Genomic DNA, 23,179 nt, shown 5'->3' with positions numbered 1-23,179 from the left:
CAATAATAAAGTGGAAGAAGTGAAAGAAGTTCTAAACTCAAGGCGGCACCAAAATAAATTAAAATATCTTATCCATTAGTGCAGATATGATATTAATAAATACACATGAGAGCCAACAAAGAATCTTACAAATACAGCAAAGACGATAGAGGCTTTTCATTGACATCCATCAAAACCAAGATGAAGGATAGCAAGTCTTTGCTATAAATGAAACACAATTTAGAAAAGATAGCATTCTACTTTCTATCATTGTTTCCATTTTCTGTATAATTGTTGTATCAGAAAAATGGAGAATCAACAACTGGCAAACTCAATTCAAGAGCCATCATTTGCTAATTTACCAAATAAAATATTACAATTATTACAACCTTCAAGACGATGTAATAGATATGAAGACCTTCAAGAATAATATGTTCTTCTTCAATAGACGGCAAGATATAATGCGTTTGATATTACGACCTGAAAAAAGACTTTCAATGTTTGGTGATTTTATTAGAGATAGGCATGACTCTTGATGGTATTGTAAATATTTTTTGAAGGAAATTATGAAGGTTTGAACAATGATCAAATCACAAGGTGATCTTTCTATCTTGAAATAGGACATTATGGATAGCTAAGAGGACCTATCAACTATCTTTGAAGTAAATAAAGATTAGAGTACCTTGCATATATAATTTACTATATCTTAGACTTTTTTAATATGTGATCATTGCTCCTCGTGGAACTCATTTCTAAAAAGAGGGATAATGTCACAAATATATACATATTGTAATCATTATCAAAGTCGGTAGAATTAGATAAAAGTAGATTAATTTCATAATACCTTCTAGAAAAGCTTCTTAAAAGCTTTGTAGATATTTTTTGACTTTATATATGTTTGTAATTGATTGGTAGGTTAGAAACTTGGTCAACAAGCTATCTATGTACTACATGCATTGATAACTTGTGAAACAAGCTAACTATGTAGTAGCCATATAAAAAACTTGACTTGTAAGTCAAGATACGTGTCATGCAAAGTCAATACATTTTTGGAGGTCCTATAGAACATTGCTACAGAGATCCTAGGTAGATAGTATATATATAGATGCAAGAATGAAGCCTTCTTTATTCTTGTCAAGTCCTTTCTTGCTTCTTGTCTAGATTCAAGAATCTCTAATTTCCCTGTCTTTTGGCAATAGCCATTCTAATTTCTTTTTCATATACATACTATTTTATTTTTATTTTTTCACTTTTCTTTTGATAGAGATTTTTCAAGTTTATACAATCTTTCCAGTTCATGTCGTTAATAAAATCTTGCTTATAATATGGATTGAAATAATAAAGTCCTTATTAATTAATTTTAATATAGATTAAAAGATAATATTAAAGATTTATTATTGACAATGCTAAGAATAGGCTCATTGAAGCAATTTATTATTAAAGTCATTACAAAAAACAATCAATTCTTTAAAAAAAATCAAGAACAAAGATTTGATTTAAAATTTACAACTTAAAGCAAAGCGACATCTTTTAAGTTTTCAAAAGATTATTTATTTAAGATAGAGCCTGTATAAATTGATACAATATATTTAAAATATTTTATTAAATAAAAAAATACTTAATGCCATAAAAAAGATTTATGTCTATATTATAGAAAATCCAAGCACACTCCTCAATATTGTTCAAAAAAGCAATATAATTACAAAATAACAAGCATGATTGTCAAAGGAGATAATATGTTAAAAAATAAGTTTCTCTAACTACAATAGGAAATATTCAGCTAGAGTCTTATACAATACCTAGTAAAGGTCTTATTCTCTCCTCAAATATTTCACCATGTTTTATAATAGAAATTTATTTAGGACCAAAAAAACATAAAGTCTTTAACTTGTTAGATTTATGAGCCTTAATTTATTTTACAGACAAAGACTTTGTCAAAAAATAAGAAATATCCATAGTCAAGAAAATAAAATTTGTATATATATAAGTAATAGAAGATCATTTGTTGTCTTTTGGAGATGTTATCTATAAAATATATTTTTTAGATATAACAATTAATAGTCATAATAGCTTAGTAATATTTAATATAATAAGATTTCCTTCTAATCTAATTATTTTAGGATTATTGTAGCTAAAATATGACCTTCAAATAGACTAGATTTCTTATAACCTTGATTTTTTTCATAATTTAATTCAAGATTTTTTTTAATTAATAAAAAATTCCTAAGTTCAATAAAATATATCTTTATTAATAGAGATAAAAGCTTTTATATATATTGCAAAAAAAGTCACTTTTTTCTATATATATTATATATTTTTTTTAAGTAGAAAGATTATAAGTAGTATTTCAAGTAAGTATCAAGATTATCAAGATGTTTTTTAGAAAAAAAATACCAATATTCTTTTAAAATATTATTTTTATAATTTTTTAATTGATCTTCATGAAAGAATTCAATTGTTGTTTAGACCAATCTATAGCTTATTGTAGAATAAGTTGACCGCACTCAAAGAATATATTAATAAAAATTTAGCTAAGAACTTCATACGCCATTCTAAATATCTAATAAGGGCTCCTATCTTATTTGTAAAGAAAAAAGACGGATCTATACAAATAAGTATGGACTATCAAAGATTCAACAAGATTACTATAAAAAATAAATATCTTCTATCTTTGATTTTAGGAATTCTTATTCAATTGAATCAAGCAAAGATTTATGCAAAAATTGATCTATGAGGAATATATAACCTAATATGCAACAAAAAAAAGATGAATTTAAAACTATGTATTGAACTTGATATAAGCATTTTGAATATCATATTATACTTTTTGGAATTACAAATGGACTATCTACTTTTGAACACGTAATGAATGATGTCTTTTGTGAGTTTCATGATGACTTTATTATTTCTTATTTAGACAATATTTTAATATACTCTAAAAATACAAAAGAGTACAAACTTCAGGTTCTTTATATATTATAAAAACTAAAAGATGTAGGATTAAATAATAAGATATAAAAAAGTATATTTCATATTATTCAAGTTGATTTCTTAAGATACATCATTTCAAATGATAGCCTTATAATAGATTGTAAAAAGGTCCAGACTTTCATGGATTAAAAGATCTAAAAAACAATCAAAGATATATAATATTTTTTGAGATTTGATAATTATTACCAAATTTTTATCAAAGCTTTTTTTAAATTATAGCTTTTTTTACATATTTGACATATAAAGAAAAACTTGAGAAGGATAAAAGAACCAAAACATCTTTTGAAGCTTTAAAGATAACATTTATTTATGCACCAAACTTGTATCATATTAAAGAATTTTTTATGAAAATCCATGCATTACATTATGCTATAGATATACTGTTGTTAGAAATTGGAACAAATAATAAACTCTATTTGGTAGCTCTCTATTCTAAGAGATTTTTAGTAGCCAAAATCAATTAGAAGATCCATGACAAAAAAAAATTCTCGTAATTATAGATTCATTTCAAGAAAAATATTATAATTTAAAAGATACTTTTAGTCCAATCATCATGTATATAAACTATAAGAACCTCAAATATTTTATAGCAATATGTGTTTTGAATGATTATTAAGTTCATTAGAGCATATCTTTATCAACATTTGATTTTAGAATCACTTATTCACTTGAAAAACAACAAGATTTATTAAACGTCCTTTCTAAATATTCTTACCTTGCATCCAAAGAAAGAGATGCAACTTTTAATTGACAAAGAATGATTCTCTTGAATTTGAAACATTTTTATCTTCAAGCAATGAAATCAACATTATCTATTGATTCAACCATACTCAAGTAATTTTAATTGAATATATTCTTTAATCTTTTTATTTATGGTATTTAGAAAAATTCTCCTAAGTTTTATAATAATTCTAAGTTCAAGTTCAAGAATAATTTATTCTATTTTGAAAGACAATTATATATTCTAGTAAGTAAAATATAATTATTTATTCGTTAAGTTTATAATGACATTTCAATGGCTAGATATTTTGGATACAATAAGACTTTAGAGCTAATATTTTTTCTATATTGATTTTTGGTGGCCTCAAATAAGGAAGACAATAAAAGACTTTATTCAATTATGTGATGTTTGTTTATGATCAAAAACTCCTCGTCATTAATTTTATGGACTTTTTTAGTAATTATCTATTCCAAAACAATAATGGTCTTTTTGTTTCTATAGATTTTATCATAAATCTTCTAATCTTAGATTCTTATGATTCTATATTTGAGATAGAAGATTATTTTCTTTAGATGGTATATTTTATAGTATAAACAAAATTTATTATAGGTAAAAAATAGCTAAGCTTGAACAACATCTATCATTATTATGGATTATCCAATGATATTATATTGATTAAAAATATTTAATTTTTATTAATATTTTAGTAAATTCTTTTAAATATCCTAAAAATAAATATAAAATTATATTTGGCTTTCCATCTCTAAATCAATAGACAAACAAAGCATGTAAACTAAGTTTTGAAGTAACATTTGAGGTGTACCATTAAGTACCAACAAAATGATTAGACAACTCATTTGTCATTGATAGATTTTACTTATAATAATATAATATATTCTTCTATCCAAGAAATATCTTTCTTTATATCTATTGGAGTCTATGAAAATCCATTATATACACCATATATCTCTTCTTAAGCCATATAAGATAATGAATGTCTTGGAAAGAAGATAAATACTATTGTCTCTTATAGAAGTATATAATAATCAAGAGTTTGAGGTAGAAGAAGTTTTAGACTCAAGGTGGTACTAAAATAGGTTGAAATATCTTGTTATTTGGCTCAAATATGACATTAGTGAATATACATGGGAGCTTGTTAAGAATCTTATAAATATAGCAAAAAAGGTTATTGCTTTTCATTGATAACATCCATCAAAATTAAGATGAAGAATAACAAATCTTTACTATTAAAAAAATAATTCATGAAAAATTATATTCTAACTTCTATCTTTGTTTGTAATATATATATATATATATATATATATATATATATATATATATATATATATATATATATATATATACTAAAGAAATGAAGATCCTTAAAAATAATATTTTTTTTTTCAAATAGATGTTGAAATATAATGCATTTAATATGACAACCTTAGAAAAGACTCCCAATGTTTGGTGATTTTACTGGAGGTAGTAACGACTCTTTATGGTATTATAAAAGTTTTATTTAAACGAAGTTATAAAGATCTTAAAAACATTTAAATAACAAGGTGGTCTTTTGCGTGAAAATGAGATATTATTCATAGGTGAGAGGACCTATCAACTATCTTCAAAGGAAACAAATATTAGAATATATTATAATTGTCATTTGTTGCATCTTAGACTTTATCAATATGTGATCATTGCTCTTCATGGAACTCGTTCTTAGAAAGGAGGATAATATCATAGACATACATATTTATTCTAATAATTACTTAAATAATATGAATATGTAAAAGTAAAAAAAAGTAGATAAATTTGATAATATTTTATAGAAAAGCTTTTGAAAAGCTTTAAAAACTTGGATTCGATTTTAGATGTATTTATAATTGATTGATAGGTTAGAAACTTAGTTAACAAGTTAGCCAAGTGTTGCACATATTGGTTGCTTATAATACAACCTAACTATATGGCACACATATAAATAACTTGCCTTATAAATTAAGACACATGTCTTATAAATTGGACACATGTCAAAGATCCTATAGAATATTGTCACATAACTCTTACATAGATAGTATATAGGGAGGCAAGAGTGAAGCCTTCTTCATTCTTGTCAATACATTTTTAGTCCTTATTCTTGTTTCAAGACTACCTAGTCTTCTTGGCTTTGACAATAGTCATTTTAGTTTAATATTATACCATCTTTGAGTAAATTTCTAGTATTTTAAGTGACAAAAGAATATATTGATCATTTAGTTCTTTGAGAGTTATGTGTTTGATGTGAATATAAGCTTCTATGATAGATAATACCATCATGGGCAAGTATGGTTATCTTAGGTAGATAACATAATTTTATAAAAGTTATATAATATTGATGTTTGTCTTTAGATAGATTTTTAATTAATAAATAAAATAGTATATTATGTATAAAAATTATATAATTTAAAAGTCACTTGTATCTATTTATTTTTGATTATATATATATATATATATATATACATATATATATATATATGGATGTATCTAGTAAAATCATAAAATTTAAGATTTTATGTAAATCATAATACACTTTGAATGTATCATAATTAGTGTTGGTTGAAAAAAATTAAAATTAATTAATAAGCTTTATAAATATATTTTATTTATAAATACATTTGAAATAAATATATTTTAATTTTGTTAATTTTATTACTATTGGTTCTGAGTTTTTCTTAATAGAGCAAATAATAAGATCAAATACTAAAGAATTATAACAAAACGAGATTGTAGATCATTTATATTAGCTTAATTATCATAATTTCTTTTATTGAAGAATATAATTATTGTGAAGTTATTTGTGTAAAAAATATATAATTTCAGTAACTTTAAAATATCATATAATTTATTTATGAAGAATTAAAAAAAATTGATTAATAAATTTATAAAAGAAGATATATTAAAATAAGTATTAATATAAACATATGTAAGAGAATTAATAAGATAATTATAAAGAAAATTTCTATATGTTGTTTATATTTTTATTTAGATTATAAATCTAAGTACTATTGTCCTTTTATAATTGTAATTTATCGTCACGGAAATTTATACAAGATTGTAAAATTTTATTTTAAATTTTTTAAGATTTAATAATAAGAATAATAACTTATTGCTTTGTTAAAAACTATAGATATCAATATTAGTTTTAATTTAATTTAAAATTATTTAAAATATAAATAAAAATAATTATTGATACCAAATTAAAATATATTAATCTAATTTATATAGATATTTATATTAAAAAGCATAATTAGAAGTTAATTTTATAAATTTTTAAATTTTTACTTTTTTAAAGGTTAAAACAAAGAATTGATAGCATCTCATTTTTCTTGAAAGTAAAAAAGACATAGAAACCATAAATATAAATAAATACGTTGGTCTACTATTAAATCTTAGAAAACAAGATACCAAAAATATACATATATATATATATATATATATATATATATATATATTAATAAATCTATTTTTATTATATATTATTTATTTATTTAAAAATTTTAAAAATTACCAAATTTGTTTTAATAAGCTTTAGAAAAGTTAAAGCCAGATCACACATGTGATTGTCGTTTTACTTATTCTACAAATTCCTTTCTGAATAAACCTATATAGGGGAATTCGAACACAGGGAAAGACTAAGCACATGAGTTTTACTAGTTAGGGTCACACAATTAACTGTATTTCGAACCACTAAAACACCAAGAAATACTACAATGCTTCCATCTAGGAACAATACTCCTTCATCAACTGATAACAACAATGTGCAACCCTGCACTCTTAAAAGATTGCTCAAAACTCATAAATTCCATTCAACACCAGGAATAACAGACTTCACTCCAACCAATCTGAATTCATAGAATTCCTATAATCACAGACTTCCTCTGTCAAAAAACACACACACAACTCTCAATAAACAACAATCATAATCTTCCATCCATAATCAATCTTCCAATAACTTCTCATATAATTCAATCACTCAGTACTCCAATTACATAATCAATAACTCATAAATCAATCTGTGATGTATTCCACAGACTCACTTCTTAGTATTCAAAAACTATCCATTACTCTTCAACAACAAAGAAAACAAAAAAAACAAAGAGGTAGCACCAAGCTTAATTCCGGCTCATGACTATCACAGTCTGGCACCTCGATAAACTTCTACAACTCCTATATAATTGCTACTGATTTCTAGATCCTAACCGTAATCCTGTAATTAACCGCTTTTAATAACTAAATCAACCATCCGTCCTCCTGAACTGACTATTCTATGGACTATTAATATATTTTACCAATATCTTGCACAAAAAAACTACAACACATACGAAAATATAGAAATTAATTAATGAAAAATAATACAATCATAAATTTTAGAGAAATACGTCAATAAAAAAAATATAATTTGAATTGGATTCTTACAAAGATCTAAAATAGTTTGGTAAATTAAAATGTTTGTTACTTTTGGCATAGCATAGGAATAAGATATCAAATAAATATTACTAAAATATTTAACTTATATAATTTATTTTTTTTATAATATATGTTTTTATAAATATAAAATTCTTACGTGTAACTATAGAACTATTCATATTAATAATAGATAAGAGTATTTAATATTTGATATCTATTATTGAATAAATAAAAAATCAACAATTTAAAAATATATATTTTTTATTGAATAAAAAATCACTTCTATTTCATCTCAAGTGCTAAAGCTTACAGAGTATAACTAAAATGAAAAGAATAAATTATGACTTTATTTGCCAAAATACCATATATAGGGCCTTTAAAATTCAAATAAAACCATAATGTAAAACATTTAAAAAACCATTAAAAATAGAAAAAATTATGATAAAATTTGGATCTTTTAATATATTAATTAAATTTTAAAAAGTAATATTATATACATATATATTTTCTTTTGTTCTTGAAAATAAAGAATGGTTAATATAAATTGAGTATCATTATAAATTCCAAATAATCATCTTTTTTATTTTTAGATGAATCAAAACTCTTTAGAGATTTTAAATTACTTTCTTTTAATTTAATTTTTTTAAATTATTTTGATATATTTTAATATTTTTATTTAACTCTATATTTTAAAATTTTATAATATATTTATTAGAATAAAAATATACATAATATAAAAAAATATAATTTCAATATTATATAAATCTAATAATAAATCAAATTATTATACTAAAACAACCAAAATTTAAAGTGATTAGTTATAAAGAAAACATATATATATATATATATATATATATATATCTTCATAGAGAGAGAGAGAGAGAGAGAGAGAGAGAGATTTTTTTTCTTAAATAAATATTCTATCTCAAGTCTTTTTTTTACACAATTCTATTTTAGAAACATAATAACACTTATTACGGAAAATTAAGTTATTCATTCTGAAACAGAAATATTAATACATTAATTTTTTATATATATAAATATGTAGAAGTATATTAGAAGTACAAATCTTTGGTAAGAAACTTCAAAGAATTTTTTTGAATGTGAATAAGATTTTTAGTCTTTTATAGATATACCATGTGGCTATTAAAACTTGTCCTATATGTTTATTATTCTTAATTTTGGAAAGCCGCATTAGAAGCAATGTACAACTTAATGCTTTGGCCACATGCCTTGCAACTCTTAAGAAGCTTCTACAAGACCTTCTTTCTAGCTAGTATATATAGAAACAAGACTAAGGCCATTCTAAATCTTATAAACACCTCTTCCATGTACTAATCTTGTTTTGAAACTCTCTAGGTGCTTTATAATTGCTAAAAATCATTTTAGTTCTTTTTTATTTTATAATTATTTCTTCTTTCTTTACTTCATTTCTTTTTTAATGATACATAAAGAATTATAATTTAGATTTTATTTATATTCTTATCTTTGATAACAACTCATGATTAAATTTCAACCAATAATCATCTAATTCTAATATTTCAAATTTATTTTATAAGCTTAGTATTTAATAATATATATATATATATATATATATATATATTAAAAGAGAAAATATCTAATTTCAAGCATAATTCAAATATTTAGAGAATATAATACAATTTATGTAACAGATAAAAAATTAAATTATAAATTTAGTAGAGATTATAAATATAATTACTTTTATATGAAATTTCAAAAATATTTGAAAAGATGATTTTTGAATCTTTTATTTTTAAAATGGTCCAAATATGGTTGGATCTTAAGAAGATTAAATTATTCTTATAAGTTTTTTAGGATGTAATGAGAAACCATTGTTTTTAGTTCAAAAGCATAAAAATAAAAGTCTTAATCTTATTAGTGATTGAAAGAAGGTTGAAGAATTGATCATTTTAGAATCAACACAATGGTGTATTAAAGCTAAAGCAAGAACTAAATAGTCAAAATTATTACCTAAAATATTTTTAACTATCTATACACTAAAATCTCAAGGTTGTATAATCTTACTTCATAACATATTTAAAGAATTGGTTAAAAAATTGAAGCTAAAGTTTAAAATAAGCATAAAAGAAGAAAAAGAGAACAAACTTATTTTAAATATTATTGGCTTTTATTAGAATATATATTTGATATATGGTTCTTGTTATGAATTTTAAAAAAATAAAGTATTGATTTTGTGATTTAAATAAAAGAATATTTTTTAGAAAAAATAAGTTAAGTTTTAATACTATTTATGCACATGTTACTAAAAATTTTAGAAAGAAATGTATAGAAATTTAATTTAAGAATTTAAAAATTAAATAATTAATTAAATCTATTATCATTTTAATATAGAGATTTTTTATGTTTTGTTTAAAAATTTAGGCACAAAATTAAACTTACTTTGAAAGACATGAAATGTGAGACAATAGTTATTTTAGAAATAATAAGATCAGATAAATTAGTAGATATACCTTGTATAAAGATATCTTTAGATTTGAAAAAGAATGATAAACAACATAATAGCATCATTAAAAAGATCAAATATAATTATATTTTTTAAAACATATATTAATATTAATACACAAATATCTAAAAAATTCAAAAAAAATTTGTAATTAAGTAATGTTTTACAATCATATACTCAATCATCTTCATTTCAACCTATGAATGACATTCAATCTTAAAACAATACATGTGAGCTAAAACAAACCTCCACTAGTTGGAAGTTTATTCTAGTTTGCAACAAGTGAATTAACTATGTGAATTTTGGAAGTTAGACCTCTTATTTGAATCCTAATTAAATCATTCTCTAATCTTCTTAAACACCAAGTAATGAAGGTCAACTTCTAGCATTAATTCATACTTATAATAATAATTCTCTCATAAAATGCATGCTTAAAAATTCCTTCTCTTAATTCTTAATTTAATTTAATGTTTTGGTTGTTTTATTTTATTTTATTTTATTTTATTTTTATAAAGATCTATCCATTGACAAAAATTCATCCAAATATAAGTTATCATCTACAATTAACTTTTTGTCTACGAATAAACTATCATCTAAGCTTAATATTCATCCATGCCTCAAACTTCATCTTTGATTAAAATACTCATCCAATGTATTTTCATCCAAAATCCCAATTCACTCAAACCCTAAATAAAATTCATCGTTTCTAACTTTTGTCCAAGTGGATTGTTCAATCCGGAAGCTCAACCCTAGACGGTGGTTCGAAGAAGATCCCAGTTTGCTGGGCGGAACAGCAATAACCGATCAAGGCGAGGTAGGCCGCAGCAGCACCACTAAGAGCTGCTTCACACAAAGCAGGGCATTTTTTTCCACTGTCTGATGGTCGTTCTTCGTCTCACATCAATCTTAATACCCTCCGAAGATCACTTCAGCGGCAGCTATTAGCTGTTTTATCTCAAACAATCAACTACTCTACTGAATCATCGATGATGATATTGATACCACTCCGATTTTCATTTCCTTGTGTTCAAATTTCGATGAATGATTGCGGTGACATAGAGAAGTTTGTGCCGACAGTGCAAGGATCGAAATTGCTAGATCGCGTGACTGCAGGACCTTTGGCAGCACCAGTTTGGAAGATGCTTAGATCAAACCTCTCCTTCAAAAGCCTAGTCATGCTACTAGACAAGGCTCTCAACTTCAATTTATCAAACATTGATGTCCACAAGAATTCGAATGGGAAGGAAGCCGATAGAGTGCAGTCCGTGGCTGATAAAAAAATTGTCTTCAACGCTATTATCCAGGACCAGGTCGAGGTTGCAAGCATCATGTCTAGGGTGTCGTCTAGAACTTTGCAAGCCAAAGCAACGAAGATGTCTGATCAACCCAAGTTAGGCACGAGCATCGTAAGCGAGAATGCTCTTGTTGAAAAATTTCTCAAACGGTATCAGGAGTAGAGTCCTAGATGAAGCTTCTCACGCTCCTTCGCCGAATCCGAGTAGGAAAGTGTTATAAGCCCTGTACCTCAGGCTACAAAACGAGAGAGGAATTTGAACAACTTGAAGGAGGGTTCTTTATCATACAATAGTACATCAATTGCAGCGTTCCAATTGCTAGACTCGTAGGAGCAAATTCAAGATAATAATAATAAAAAAAACAAGAGATTCTCCAAGCTCCTTACAACCACACTAAACGTGAACAGCTCACGTCTACAACCGCAGATCCACCGCAATGCACACACAAAACTTGACGCTACCAGCAAGATTTGGTCAAGGAGCTCCACGATTCAGGACAAAGGGTTGTCTAGCAGTCATGCACTACGCCATGCAACACAGCGTGCCGATGCTCTAGCCGTGGCGATGATTTGCAATGCTGCTGCCACTCCAGCCATCCATGAACGGACCAACAATCCCCAATGAACTAGAATAAAAACCAAGAAAAAATGTAGAGGTGCCTTCCCGTGCACAACTACAGGTCGAATATCTGCAACGCCGCCGCACCACTTCGCCGCAAGAATAAAAAAGAATCTGTGGTCACACTGTAATAGTTCTAAAACCAAGATCCACCGCCAACCATAACACTGCCAAGGATCACACAGTCCTGGCACTCCCCGCACACAAAAGAAAAACTAAGAAGGTACTGCTGCACCGCAGCACTCTCACAAAAAGGGACACATAGAAAAACTATGTCAAACGGCCATTGCTTCCGCTCTCTCGAGCTCCATCCAACGCATTCATTCCCTTCGTCAAAAGGAGAAGAACCAAAACACCACGCCTAGTCGACAACTTGGAGCACCATCGCAGCCTTTGCCGCACAGACACCCCGATTCCAGAACCCCCGCAACCAGCCGGAAATCCGAGAGAGAGAGGTCGCTGCCCACAGCGAAAATGAGGAACAAAAAAGGAAAAAAAAAAAAAAAAAAAAACTGTTGTCCATCGCTTCGAAAACGCTACGGTCCTCTGACACCCAGTCGCCGATCAGAATGGATGACGACGTCCTCTCCTCAGCACCGCTGCAGCTGCTCACATTAATGTAGAAAAAAAACTTCCAAGAGGGAGAACTGGGGCAGCCTCTTGCCTTTTCGATCACCTTTCATTTCTTTAAATATTTTCTTTTTTCTTTTTTTCCTTTTTCTTTTGTCTTTCTTTCTTTCTCTTCTCCTCTTTCTTTTTCTTCTTTCTTCTTCTTCTCTGCTATTCTCTATTTTGTTTTCTATCCTTTTGGTTTTTTTATTTTATTTTATGAATCTATATATGTATAGATATATATATATATATATATATATATATAGATATTTTTTAAGAACTATTATTAAAATAGAATTTTCTTTTTCCTTTCGACAATGAGAGCTACTCCCATTGGGCCATCATCAAATGTTATATACAAAAAACATCTCCAACATGGAAATTTAAATTCTACCCTAGATTGCATATTTGATATTAGCAATCTATTTTCTTTTTCTCCTAAAAATTCTACTACTAACTCACAAAATCTGTGATTTTAAGCACAATAAGTGTATTTTTTATACTAAATACCCAGGTGAGTCAATTAAGTGACTCACAATACATCAATAATACAAGAGATATTTGGCAAAAGTTGAAAAAAATAACTTATAAATTTTAGTTTGATATTTTAATAGTACTTAAAATTATATATATATATATATATATATATATATATTGTAATACCAAATAAATATGCATTCAGTTACTATTTTATATTTAAATAAAATTATACTAAATATATTCAATAAATCATAATAATAAAAAAAAAGAATGCTAAGTGAACACATGTCTAGAAATTTATGATTAACAAGCGCTATGTCTCATATCCAAACTCATTCATGGTTGCTGTAATTGCTTCTTCCAACGGTGGAAAGGTGAGATCACTGAGTGTGGCTCCTATTGTGTGTGTTTGGGCAATGCATCCGTCTAAAACACAAGCAACTTGGCGACGAATAACTTGAATTTCGGATGGATGACATTTTCTGCGCACATCAAAATTCCAATAGTTAGGAACTTTAAACTATCCAAATGCAACAGCATGAAAGATTTAACCATCCCGGAATGGACAGAATTTCCAGCTCGATGAATGAACGAGCTGGATTACCGACAACGCGCAGCCCAAGCGAAGAAGCGAAGTTTCCAGGACAAGAGGACGGAAGAGAAGGCCTACTCCACCGCAATGCAGCTAGTCTGTAGGAACGGAGACTCTGGTATAGAGCAGCGTGCCTGGTTTATCGATGGCTTGAAGTCGACTTGAAGCACGTCACTCTTGGATAAGAACATAATTTATCCGCATGTGGCCGCTCGATGCACAGCAGTCGGCGGGCAAATCCGTCCGATGCGCATCTCCCGGGCTCAACATGCACTCACATTCTTTAAACACATCTCTACTCCATTACTGTTCTTCGCCGATGGTCCTCTAATCGGGCGGGGGTGGGCCCGCATTTTTTTTCCGCCAAAGTGTATAAACTCGTGCGTCTTGGTCGATACATAATTTTGCAGTAGTTCACTTCACTCACTGCCAACCGAGGTGGTTCGATGTCTTGATTTGTATGTAGCCTGCGGCGCAATTGTCTGTGATTTAAGCAATCGGATTTTGGCCTTTCTAGTCGGTGCGGAATTTTGAATCGAAGTCCTGTCGGTTGTGGGAAAAATTGTGTCAAGCACTGAGAGATTGTCTTGCTCGGTGCTGGAGTGTTTGAGACCGTTTGGTTCTGTTTAGGAACAGGTTTCTGCTTCTGGCTGACAACGTTGTCGAACGGGTGACGGCCTTGCGCTTTAGTGATTCTTTGTAGAATTTTTACAGTTTGTGCTAGGAGGTTGGACTAGTTCGTTCAGCTTCGATGCACGGAGATTTCGGGAGAGTCGTCTTGGGAATTTGGATCGATTGTCGTAACTACCTCTGTCTTGTATTCAGACAGCAGCAACAGTGTTGGTACGGTTGTTTGTGAAGTCGCTGAGGATTCTTTGATATCTTTTGTTGAGTTGGTAATCTTTCATGATAAATATCGAGAAGCGAAGGAGATCCGTCCTTTGAAGAGCTTGATGCATGAAAAGCCTCACTGTTCTTGTTAACTTTCCGTTGACCTAGCGAACATTCGAATTATTAGATTTTTCTCTATGTGTTGCTCAATTGGAAGAGCGCCAACAAAGTGGAGCGAGCAGGGGTTGGGATTAGTATTCCACTCGGGAAAGTGTAACTCAGAAAAGTTCTAATATAAAGAGAAGGATAGAGAGAAGCCTTGGTCAGCTTATCAGAAAAATTAAGATTTAGAGCTCCTCCACATACCTCGCTGATTTATTTCCACGTTGGATATGGATCGCACCTCTTCCATTGACAACTTCCTGAGTACTTTCTGGGGCGAATCGTCTGCTGCTACTCTGGTGAAGAGCGGCATGGATCGTAGTGCCTATGAATTCTCCTTCCAAGAATTTTCTAAGGAGAACACGATTGCTGCTTCCTGCGGAGGAAACTGCCCAAAGAACCGCTTTCAAAAATCTCAGTCCAATGAGATGCGGGATCACGATGAACAGAGCTCTTACAATCTTCAAATGTCGGGAAGATTCAGTTCAGAGTTTACTCCATTCATGTTGGCGAGTGCTGAGGACCTCCTACCCATGAACAACGCCTTAAACTCTGTCGAGGTCGACGACGCAGTGGTGATTGAGGATGCGCTAAATCCCATGTTTTCTGTTATTCAAGATGACGCCGAAAGAATATACTCGACTTTCTCCACTGGTGCAGCATCCGTGGGCGACTCCAGCAGCCAGGAATATGAGGTCTTTCTCCAACAGAAGTTGGCAATGGCGTGCGCTGCAGCGGCTCTCTCCAGAGTGCGTACCCCCTCAAGTTCTCCTAGACATGATTTGTTTAAAGTATATATTCGAGTTTAGACTTAGTTTAGGTGATAATCGTGTGTCATCTTTTCGAGTTTTGTTGTTTTGCAGACATTAAGAATGGAATCCTGATTGATGGATGGTGTTGATTTATGGTTAAGTATGTTTCAAGATAGTTAACAAGTTGGTTTCGGGGATAATGGAAACAGGTGAGTGGCGAGGGAGGACGTAATGAAGGTACTTCGCGAACGAAATTTGCGATCGAATTATCTGGTAATGTGAATTTTTACCCTCAGAATGTTTGTCACTGTTCCTGTACACTGCCACTTGTGCGAGTACTCAGAGTTTTGCGTGATATTTTTTACGGTCATGTTGTTCAAATAGTATGCGGATCATTCTAACCTAGTGCTCGTACTTGACAGCCACTAGCACTTTGGCAAGCAAAGTTCGGTGTGCACGTGTGGATGTTAAGCCGTCGTCGCCAAAACCTGAAGTGGACGCATCAACCTGGAAGCTCAAACTTACCACCAGCGGTTCAGAACTTTCTGATGACGAAGAACATGACATGCTGAATGAAAATTTATCACGAGGTGACCTTAAGCGTGTAAAGAGGTATGTCATCCGAGAAGCTTGGTGTAAGGTAAAGTGTATTTCTTGTTATCAGGAATTGAAGTTGGCGTCCAGATCCCGGATGAGTTTTTCCACCAAGCCTTTTTCGTAAGGCGCTTGGATTGTTTGGATTTCAAGTGACTGTTTGCGTGGTGCAGAATGCTTTCAAATCGTGAATCTGCGAGACGCTCACGCAGAAAGAAACAGGCGCACTTGAGTGACCTAGAAACGCAGGTCAGAAAGCGTGCTTTTTTATGATCTCGTTTAATGTGAAAACTCTAAACTGGATGTAAACGTCTACTTGTAATGCCAAATCGTTCGCTCTCCTGGGAAGCGTGTTTCACTTCAATGTTGAATTTGTAGGGCGACAGCTGTGTTTCTTAGCTGCGGTACCCGTTTTAATTGCATATTCTCTCACCTTGCAGTGCCCAGATTTACATCTGGTGCTAGAGTGATTGCATTGTATGTGAGCTTGTGCATCTATTTGACATAGCTGTTCTCCATTCACAATGCATATATGGGTGAAATGCTGCTGCAGGTTGCGCAATTGAGGGCCGAAAATTCCACGCTTCTGCAAAGATTGCAAGAGATCACTTACATGCACAAAGATGCATCTGTTGATAACCGTATTCTGAAGGCAGATGTTGAAGCGTTGCGTGCCAAGGTATTCGTCCACTTTTTGAGATTCTATTTTCAAGCTATTTGCAGATTATCATGGGTAAATCGACCTCAAAGCAACTTAAGTCTAGGGCTAATGAATGCAATTTCTGGTTCCCATGTGAAGAGGGATTCAAGTCATAGTCTCCGCTGTATTGGTGTGCAGGTGAAAATGACAGAAGGTATGGTGGCCCAGCAGGGTCAACCTATGGTAAATTTCATTCCTGACTCCAATTTGAGCTTTATCTCCCCGATCATGATAAGTGAGAGACCACTTCCGCAGCAAATGAGGCACAGCTCAATGATGCGTTACGATCAGCAACAACAGCATCCATGCAGCATTGGGGGTAAGATATGGCGTTCGCCATCAATGCAACGGATTGCCGGTCTGGAGCATATGCGTGTCCGCAATGGGAGTTCCTGCAATACAGCGGCTTGGGGTGGTTGGGAAATGGATAAACCTGCCATCGTGCAGGGACATGGCATCTGATTAATGCCTCCACACTAAGATGTCGAAGAGTGAAATCGATGTATCCACCAGTTATTTCGCGTGTATTAGTCAGGAACAAGAGTCTAGGGTAAGTGGAAAATGTTGAGAAAATGACGTTTATGCTCCAGAAATACAGAGGGTTTCTTAATTGGAAGGGTGCACATAATATGGCTAGTGCGTGAGAGGTTGCGTATCATGCATAAAAGCTCGTAGTCTGAGATTGATATTGAGACTTGAAAATAGTTGTTGCGGTTATGATGAACTGAGAAGCTGAGCGTGTTGCCTAGGTATTGCCACAATAGAAAGTATTAAATTTTAATTTTTTCCGTATTTGAATAGTTATTCACCTACAGATAGCTCGTCTGAATTGCTCATGTTAAATCCCGCATTGAATTTGATCATGTCTGCGACTCTCTTACACATACTGATGCTATTTTTGAATGTTACTTTTGCTGAATCTCTTTTCTTTATATCTGCTCATGTCTTAGTCTCTGAAGTTCTCACCTCAGGTCTTGAAAGCTTTTTAATGAGATTTGTTCTACATTGCGAGATGCGACGAGGCTTGTTGATATTGCTTAACGCTTTCTAAGTAATTTCAAAAATTGACACCGTGATATGTTTGCTACCGTTCCATGCTCCTCGGACTTGTTCAGATTGTGTCCCCAGTGAATCCTGAAACCAGTTGGTATGGTCAGTCTGTGCCCGGGTAGTGGACTGCTATTACGCGTTGCGTAGCTACGTCCCATTTTCACCTCGTTTTTTACGATCGTTGCTGGCAAGCAACTCGAACCGACAATGTGTAAACCGAAAGCTTACAGTACTTTTGAAAAAGCTGTTCACTTCGGGGGTTCTGGACTTTAAATAGTTACCTGCGAACGTATCCTAGAAAAATTATACAGCGAAACCGACCGAGAGGTTGCAGGCAAGCCGAGCCAAACCGAGCGGTCTGACCATCCTGTCTCCAACGGCTCTTAACCTCAAGTCGGTCGTAAAGATACTGTTAGATTCGGCCAACTATGCAGAATATCATGCGACAGACCACGCTTGTACAAGCTCAGAACTAGCGCTCGTAGTGGTTGCATACTCGAAGCAAGCTTGGAAAGGGGAGCGGGACAAAGGAGCCGTCCGGTAGCTCCGTACAGGGAGCAGCCAGGCGTCCCACTGCAGGGAGCGGCAACGGGACTTTGGAAAGGGTTTTAGGGTTGGGGTTTGGCGCTTGGAGAAAGGTGAGAGGGGCCACGGTAACGACCTCGAGTTGAGTCGTTTCGACGGTATTGTGAATTTTGTGATTTTTTTCAGGTTGGGTCTGGACTTTGCAGCCATGTCGGAGGACAAGAAAAAAATGTTGCAGGCCATGGCGGCGAAGCGGAAAGCCGATAACGAGGCGGGAGGGAGGAAAAAACCGAAGGAAGTAGCCGTAGAGAGGGCGGTTCCAGGGAGGAAAGATGTGAAGGGATTGGGAGGAGGCAAGGTGCAGAAAAGCTCGCAGCCCATCAGTATGGGGAAGGTGAAGGCGAAGCCGACTGCGAAGAAGAAAGTGGAGACGAAGTGGGACAGCGCTTCCGACACGTCCGAGGAAGAGGATGTTTCTGGGGAGTCCGAGGAGGACGAGGACGACGCTGGGGATGAGGACTCAGAGGATTCTGGTGCGCCGAAAAAGTCCGCCAAGAGGCCTGCTGCAAAGCCAGCAATCAAATCCTCTTCTGCGAAAAAAGGGAAAGCTGTGGTGCCAACCCATTCGAAAGACTCGAAAGGGAAGGGGAAGATGAAGGGGAAGAAGAAAGCGGATAGCGACGACAGCGATGCGGAGAACGGTGCCGAGGATGATGACAGTGACTTGTCGGAGGACCCCCTAGACGAAGTGAATCCAGACAATATTTTGCCTTCACGGACTCGGAGACGTACTGCGCAACCTGTTAGCTACGACTTTGGCAGCGGGGATTTGGACGAGGACGACGACAGTGATGATGAGTGAGGTGCTTTCAGTTGCTGCATTGAGCATCAAGATATTGTAAGTTTTCGATCATTCCCTGATTTAAATAATCTCTGCTGGTATGTTGTCATTTCCTCTTGTACCAAAACTATCCTCATCAAATTGATGTCACGCAGCTTTGATGTCACCTTGCCCAGGAGAATTTTGGAGAAAATTTCGGAGAGCCTGCTCAGGAGAAGATGTGCACTTGAACATGCTTCCGAAGCGTCACCACTGTTTCTCTGCCCCATCAAAAGTTGACTATTCAACTGCCTTCTAGACTTCAGATGACGGATAGAGGCTTTTGGCTGTCTGTAGATAAGGTCCCTTTGTGGATCTCTTCGAAGGTGTACCTGACTGATTAAGTTCCTTCTACAGATTGATACAACCGTCTCTTAGTGTGGCAGCAGAACAGCAGGAATCTCTTCTCGGACTGTAACTCGAGGGTATTGCTTTGAGACGGACGAAATGTACTATTGTGCTATTATTTTGCATATATGGCACAGTATTGCATATACCATATTTTGGTCTTGATTGTCTTAAGGCTACAAATGCGTATGTGAGTAAGATGTGTGTTTACCAGCATTGAACTAGCACCCGATTATGATGAGTTTGATATCGGAATGTTCATCTTGGCCCATGGTTCCGGCTATCAAATTCGCACTGCCCACGACCACGTCTTGTTGTTGCACGCAGAGACAGGGATTTGTGCGGATGATCAACAGATCCTTTAGGGTAGCATGGAACGTTGCTCTGATTCTAGGGCACTCTCAAGTGAGATCTACTGTGTTACTGTGTTTTTGATCCACATATTGAAACAATTGTGCAAGAGCTTGTGAAGTCCGTAGTGAATCTCAGATTTCTCTGTGTCAGTATGTCGATGTTCATGCTTGTTAACTGCTTCTTAGAGTTCATGTTGGCAGAGTTGAAAATAATTCTGCAATTGTTTGGGAATTCTTCAATAACTGTGATTTAAGCAAAGTAATCGTTATCTTCAAAGTGGAGAATTGTGTCTGGGTGTAAAATGCACAATCTTCGGTGAGCCTACGTATCCAGAAGTTTCTTCAACTTGACACTTGAGACATGACAAGGCGATGCCGCAGTTGTTAACACGTGTGACCACACATATTGGAGAAGCAGGCCAGAGGGTGTGGACTAATGTACAAGTCAGCATACTTCAGTATCCTCTTCTTTAACCTTCTGCTGTTTCTTACCCTGGAATGCTCAATCATAATCTTACGGATTGTTGTAAATGCATTGATCAGATCAGACGTTAGCTCAAACGTTATGAATCACTCCAACGCCTTGTTAATGCTTAAACTGCTGGTTGAGGACTAGGATCTGAATCTGAACTCTATTCCCCAACATGAAGATCTGCATGGATTAGAATTGCTGCAACGGGCTTAAGTTTTGTGTCCTGCCATGCCATGTGCTCACAACTGGAATATACTTCCTCCTCCTCCTGTGTGCTGGGGAAAAACTCCATAATCCCATAAGTGAAACCCTTGGCTCTCTCCGGTGAGAAATTGCTGCCTGCACTTGCCTGGCCGACCGTGGGACACCTGCCAAATGGTTCCAACTTCATACTGAATTTACAATTGAAAGATTGTTTGATGTTATGGTGGCATGCAGGAAGGTTTAGAAGAACTTCTACATGAATTAAGATGTAAAAGTCTGCTCCTGAAAACAAGATGCATTCCATTGCTCATGATCTTGACCTGCCTCATCTTCTTCCATAAAATCAGTATGTTGTGTTCCCCAAAACAAAAAACACAGACACTGGGAGTGTTGACGTACTTAGAGGGTAGTTGTGATATCGACTCAACCAAGAACCTCATGTCATCTGCTGTAGTCTCTGGTTTGATTTTCACAAAAGTGATGCGCTTGGCCCCAACGCTTTTAATGTATGGACCACAAGGGATGCACTCCCAATCCAACGCAATAATATCCTCAGTCAAAGGTTGAATATACTTCTGTTGAATATTGACATGATCAGGATGTACTAGGTAAACTTTTAAAGCTGCTTTGTCTTTGTAACGCCCATGCAAAACATGCGTATACTTGCCTCCCTGGACCTGCAAATTTCAATGTGAACACAACCTGTAGACCATGGACGATCACTCAACATTTTTCTCTCCAATGAATCGCTAATCCACTGAAGAAAAATTTACATCAATTCTCTGCACATTAAAATGGACTGAGAAATCAATCTTTAGCCTAATGCCAAAAAAAAGAGCAGTCTCCTCTGCGAAATACATCGTGATAGAAAGGTTGGAATCTCGGCGGCATGCATGGCACTTTACAATCTCTAAAACAGGTGCAGTGGCCGTCGCCATTTGCCGCGGATCCGCTGACCTAATTTCCGTGTCCAATTGCTAAGCCCAAAAATTCCTTGTCAATTACCGAGAGTGCTGAACCGACAGTGAGCTCCAGCACTCCATTCAGGCTGCGAAGCTCATGCAAAGCATCTAACATCGCTTTCTTCTCTGCTGGATCCGCGTCATCTTTAACCTTAAACAAAACAACGTGCTCGACCACATATTCTGTAAATCCCGGTGCCATAGAAAGAAATGCAGCATGAGACTGCCTTCTACTGAGAGAGGCTTTTTCAGCTGCAACAACAGATACTCTTCGCCCTCGCAGAGATGCTTCCGCAATTGACGAAGGCCTCCGCATGCGCGGTTCTACGGACACAATTGACGGCTCCCGCACCGGTTCACCCATTGTGCCAATCGGTTACTTCTTCGGCCAATTGCTTAACTCAACCAGAAAACAATCCTTGTAATAATAAGGAAAACACTTAAAACCCAGTCAAACAAGTCAGAATTAACACGCGCCCCCGGAATCCCTCCGAAACGACGCTCTTCCCCGCGTTCATCTCATCGTTACCGACCGTTGTCTCTCGTCCTTCCATTCGAGAGATTATAATCGATAAATGTAAAATCCACGAACTTTAAAACACAGACGATCCAGCACGAACTGTAAGTGGGACCAAGGAAGCAATGGATCGATCGTTAACAGTGTTTAGAATGTTTTAGACAGAGGAGAAGATAAACGGTTTCTCCCCAGTAGATTCAAAACACTGAAACATTGTAGCTACACTATTTACTGTAGAGTACAGTAAATAGTGTGGAGAGCTCTTGCTACATTTAATGCTCTCAACATTCCTCACTCATCATAATATTTTATATGCATAGAATTATGATCTATCTATCTATCTATCTATATATATATATATATATATATATTTTGTAATCTTGTAAGATCAATAATTGTTGCTTCATTAAAACCTTATCTACAAAAATCTTATTATATTTAAGGACAAAATCATAGATAAAAGAAAAAGAGTACAACATTATCTCAAGAATTCATTAATTTTCTTGCTCAAGAAAAGCAAGTCGCTGCATGCCAATGTCAAAAGTAAGTCAATGATGGTTGCACAAAGGGAGAGCTTTAGTGAAGAGATTAGCAAGATTATTTGCATATTCAATTT

At 33.2% G+C, this 23,179-nt stretch overlaps 2 protein-coding genes across 2 annotated transcripts; one reads left to right on the top strand and one right to left on the bottom strand.

Moving 5' to 3' along the window:
* Positions 1-14,545: 14,545 nt before the first annotated feature.
* Positions 14,546-20,238, top strand: LOC112292415 (basic leucine zipper 63). The gene is made up of 7 exons (XM_024540873.3): positions 14,546-15,955; positions 16,168-16,231; positions 16,381-16,570; positions 16,726-16,801; positions 17,106-17,231; positions 17,391-19,725; positions 19,845-20,238. The coding sequence occupies exons 1-6, from the start codon at positions 15,437-15,439 to the stop codon at positions 17,712-17,714; spliced, it is 1,299 nt and encodes a 432-aa protein (XP_024396641.1). The 5' UTR covers positions 14,546-15,436; the 3' UTR covers positions 17,715-19,725; positions 19,845-20,238.
* A 383-nt stretch (positions 20,239-20,621) lies between these two features.
* Positions 20,622-22,716, bottom strand: LOC112292416 (stress-response A/B barrel domain-containing protein DABB1). Its single transcript, XM_024540874.3, has 3 exons — positions 22,090-22,716; positions 21,484-21,761; positions 20,622-21,248 (listed from the first exon to the last, which is right to left on the bottom strand). The coding sequence occupies exons 1-3, from the start codon at positions 22,408-22,410 to the stop codon at positions 21,041-21,043; spliced, it is 807 nt and encodes a 268-aa protein (XP_024396642.1). The 5' UTR covers positions 22,411-22,716; the 3' UTR covers positions 20,622-21,040.
* Positions 22,717-23,179: the final 463 nt, after the last annotated feature.

This window comes from Physcomitrium patens, chromosome 15, assembly GCF_059467195.1.
Source record: "Physcomitrium patens ecotype Gransden chromosome 15, ASM5946719v1, whole genome shotgun sequence".
NCBI lineage: Eukaryota > Viridiplantae > Streptophyta > Bryopsida > Funariales > Funariaceae > Physcomitrium > Physcomitrium patens.
This window is presented reverse-complemented; position numbering and strand designations above follow the sequence as displayed.

Bases quoted from the DNA above. Each gene is read 5' to 3' on its own strand.
- LOC112292416 (XM_024540874.3), bottom strand. From the start codon at position 22,410: ATGGGTGAACCGGTGCGGGAGCCGTCAATTGTGTCCGTAGAACCGCGC. The intron at 21,762-22,089 runs GTAATTGACAAG...TGAAATTTGCAG, and splicing joins CTGTCGGTTCAGCACTCTCG to GTCCAGGGAGGCAAGTATAC. The intron at 21,249-21,483 runs GTACGTCAACAC...ACCATTTGGCAG, and splicing joins ATATCACAACTACCCTCTAA to GTGTCCCACGGTCGGCCAGG.
- LOC112292415 (XM_024540873.3), top strand. From the start codon at position 15,437: ATGGATCGCACCTCTTCCATTGACAACTTCCTGAGTACTTTCTGGGGC. The intron at 16,802-17,105 runs GTCAGAAAGCGT...ATGCTGCTGCAG, and splicing joins TGAGTGACCTAGAAACGCAG to GTTGCGCAATTGAGGGCCGA. The intron at 17,232-17,390 runs GTATTCGTCCAC...ATTGGTGTGCAG, and splicing joins TTGAAGCGTTGCGTGCCAAG to GTGAAAATGACAGAAGGTAT.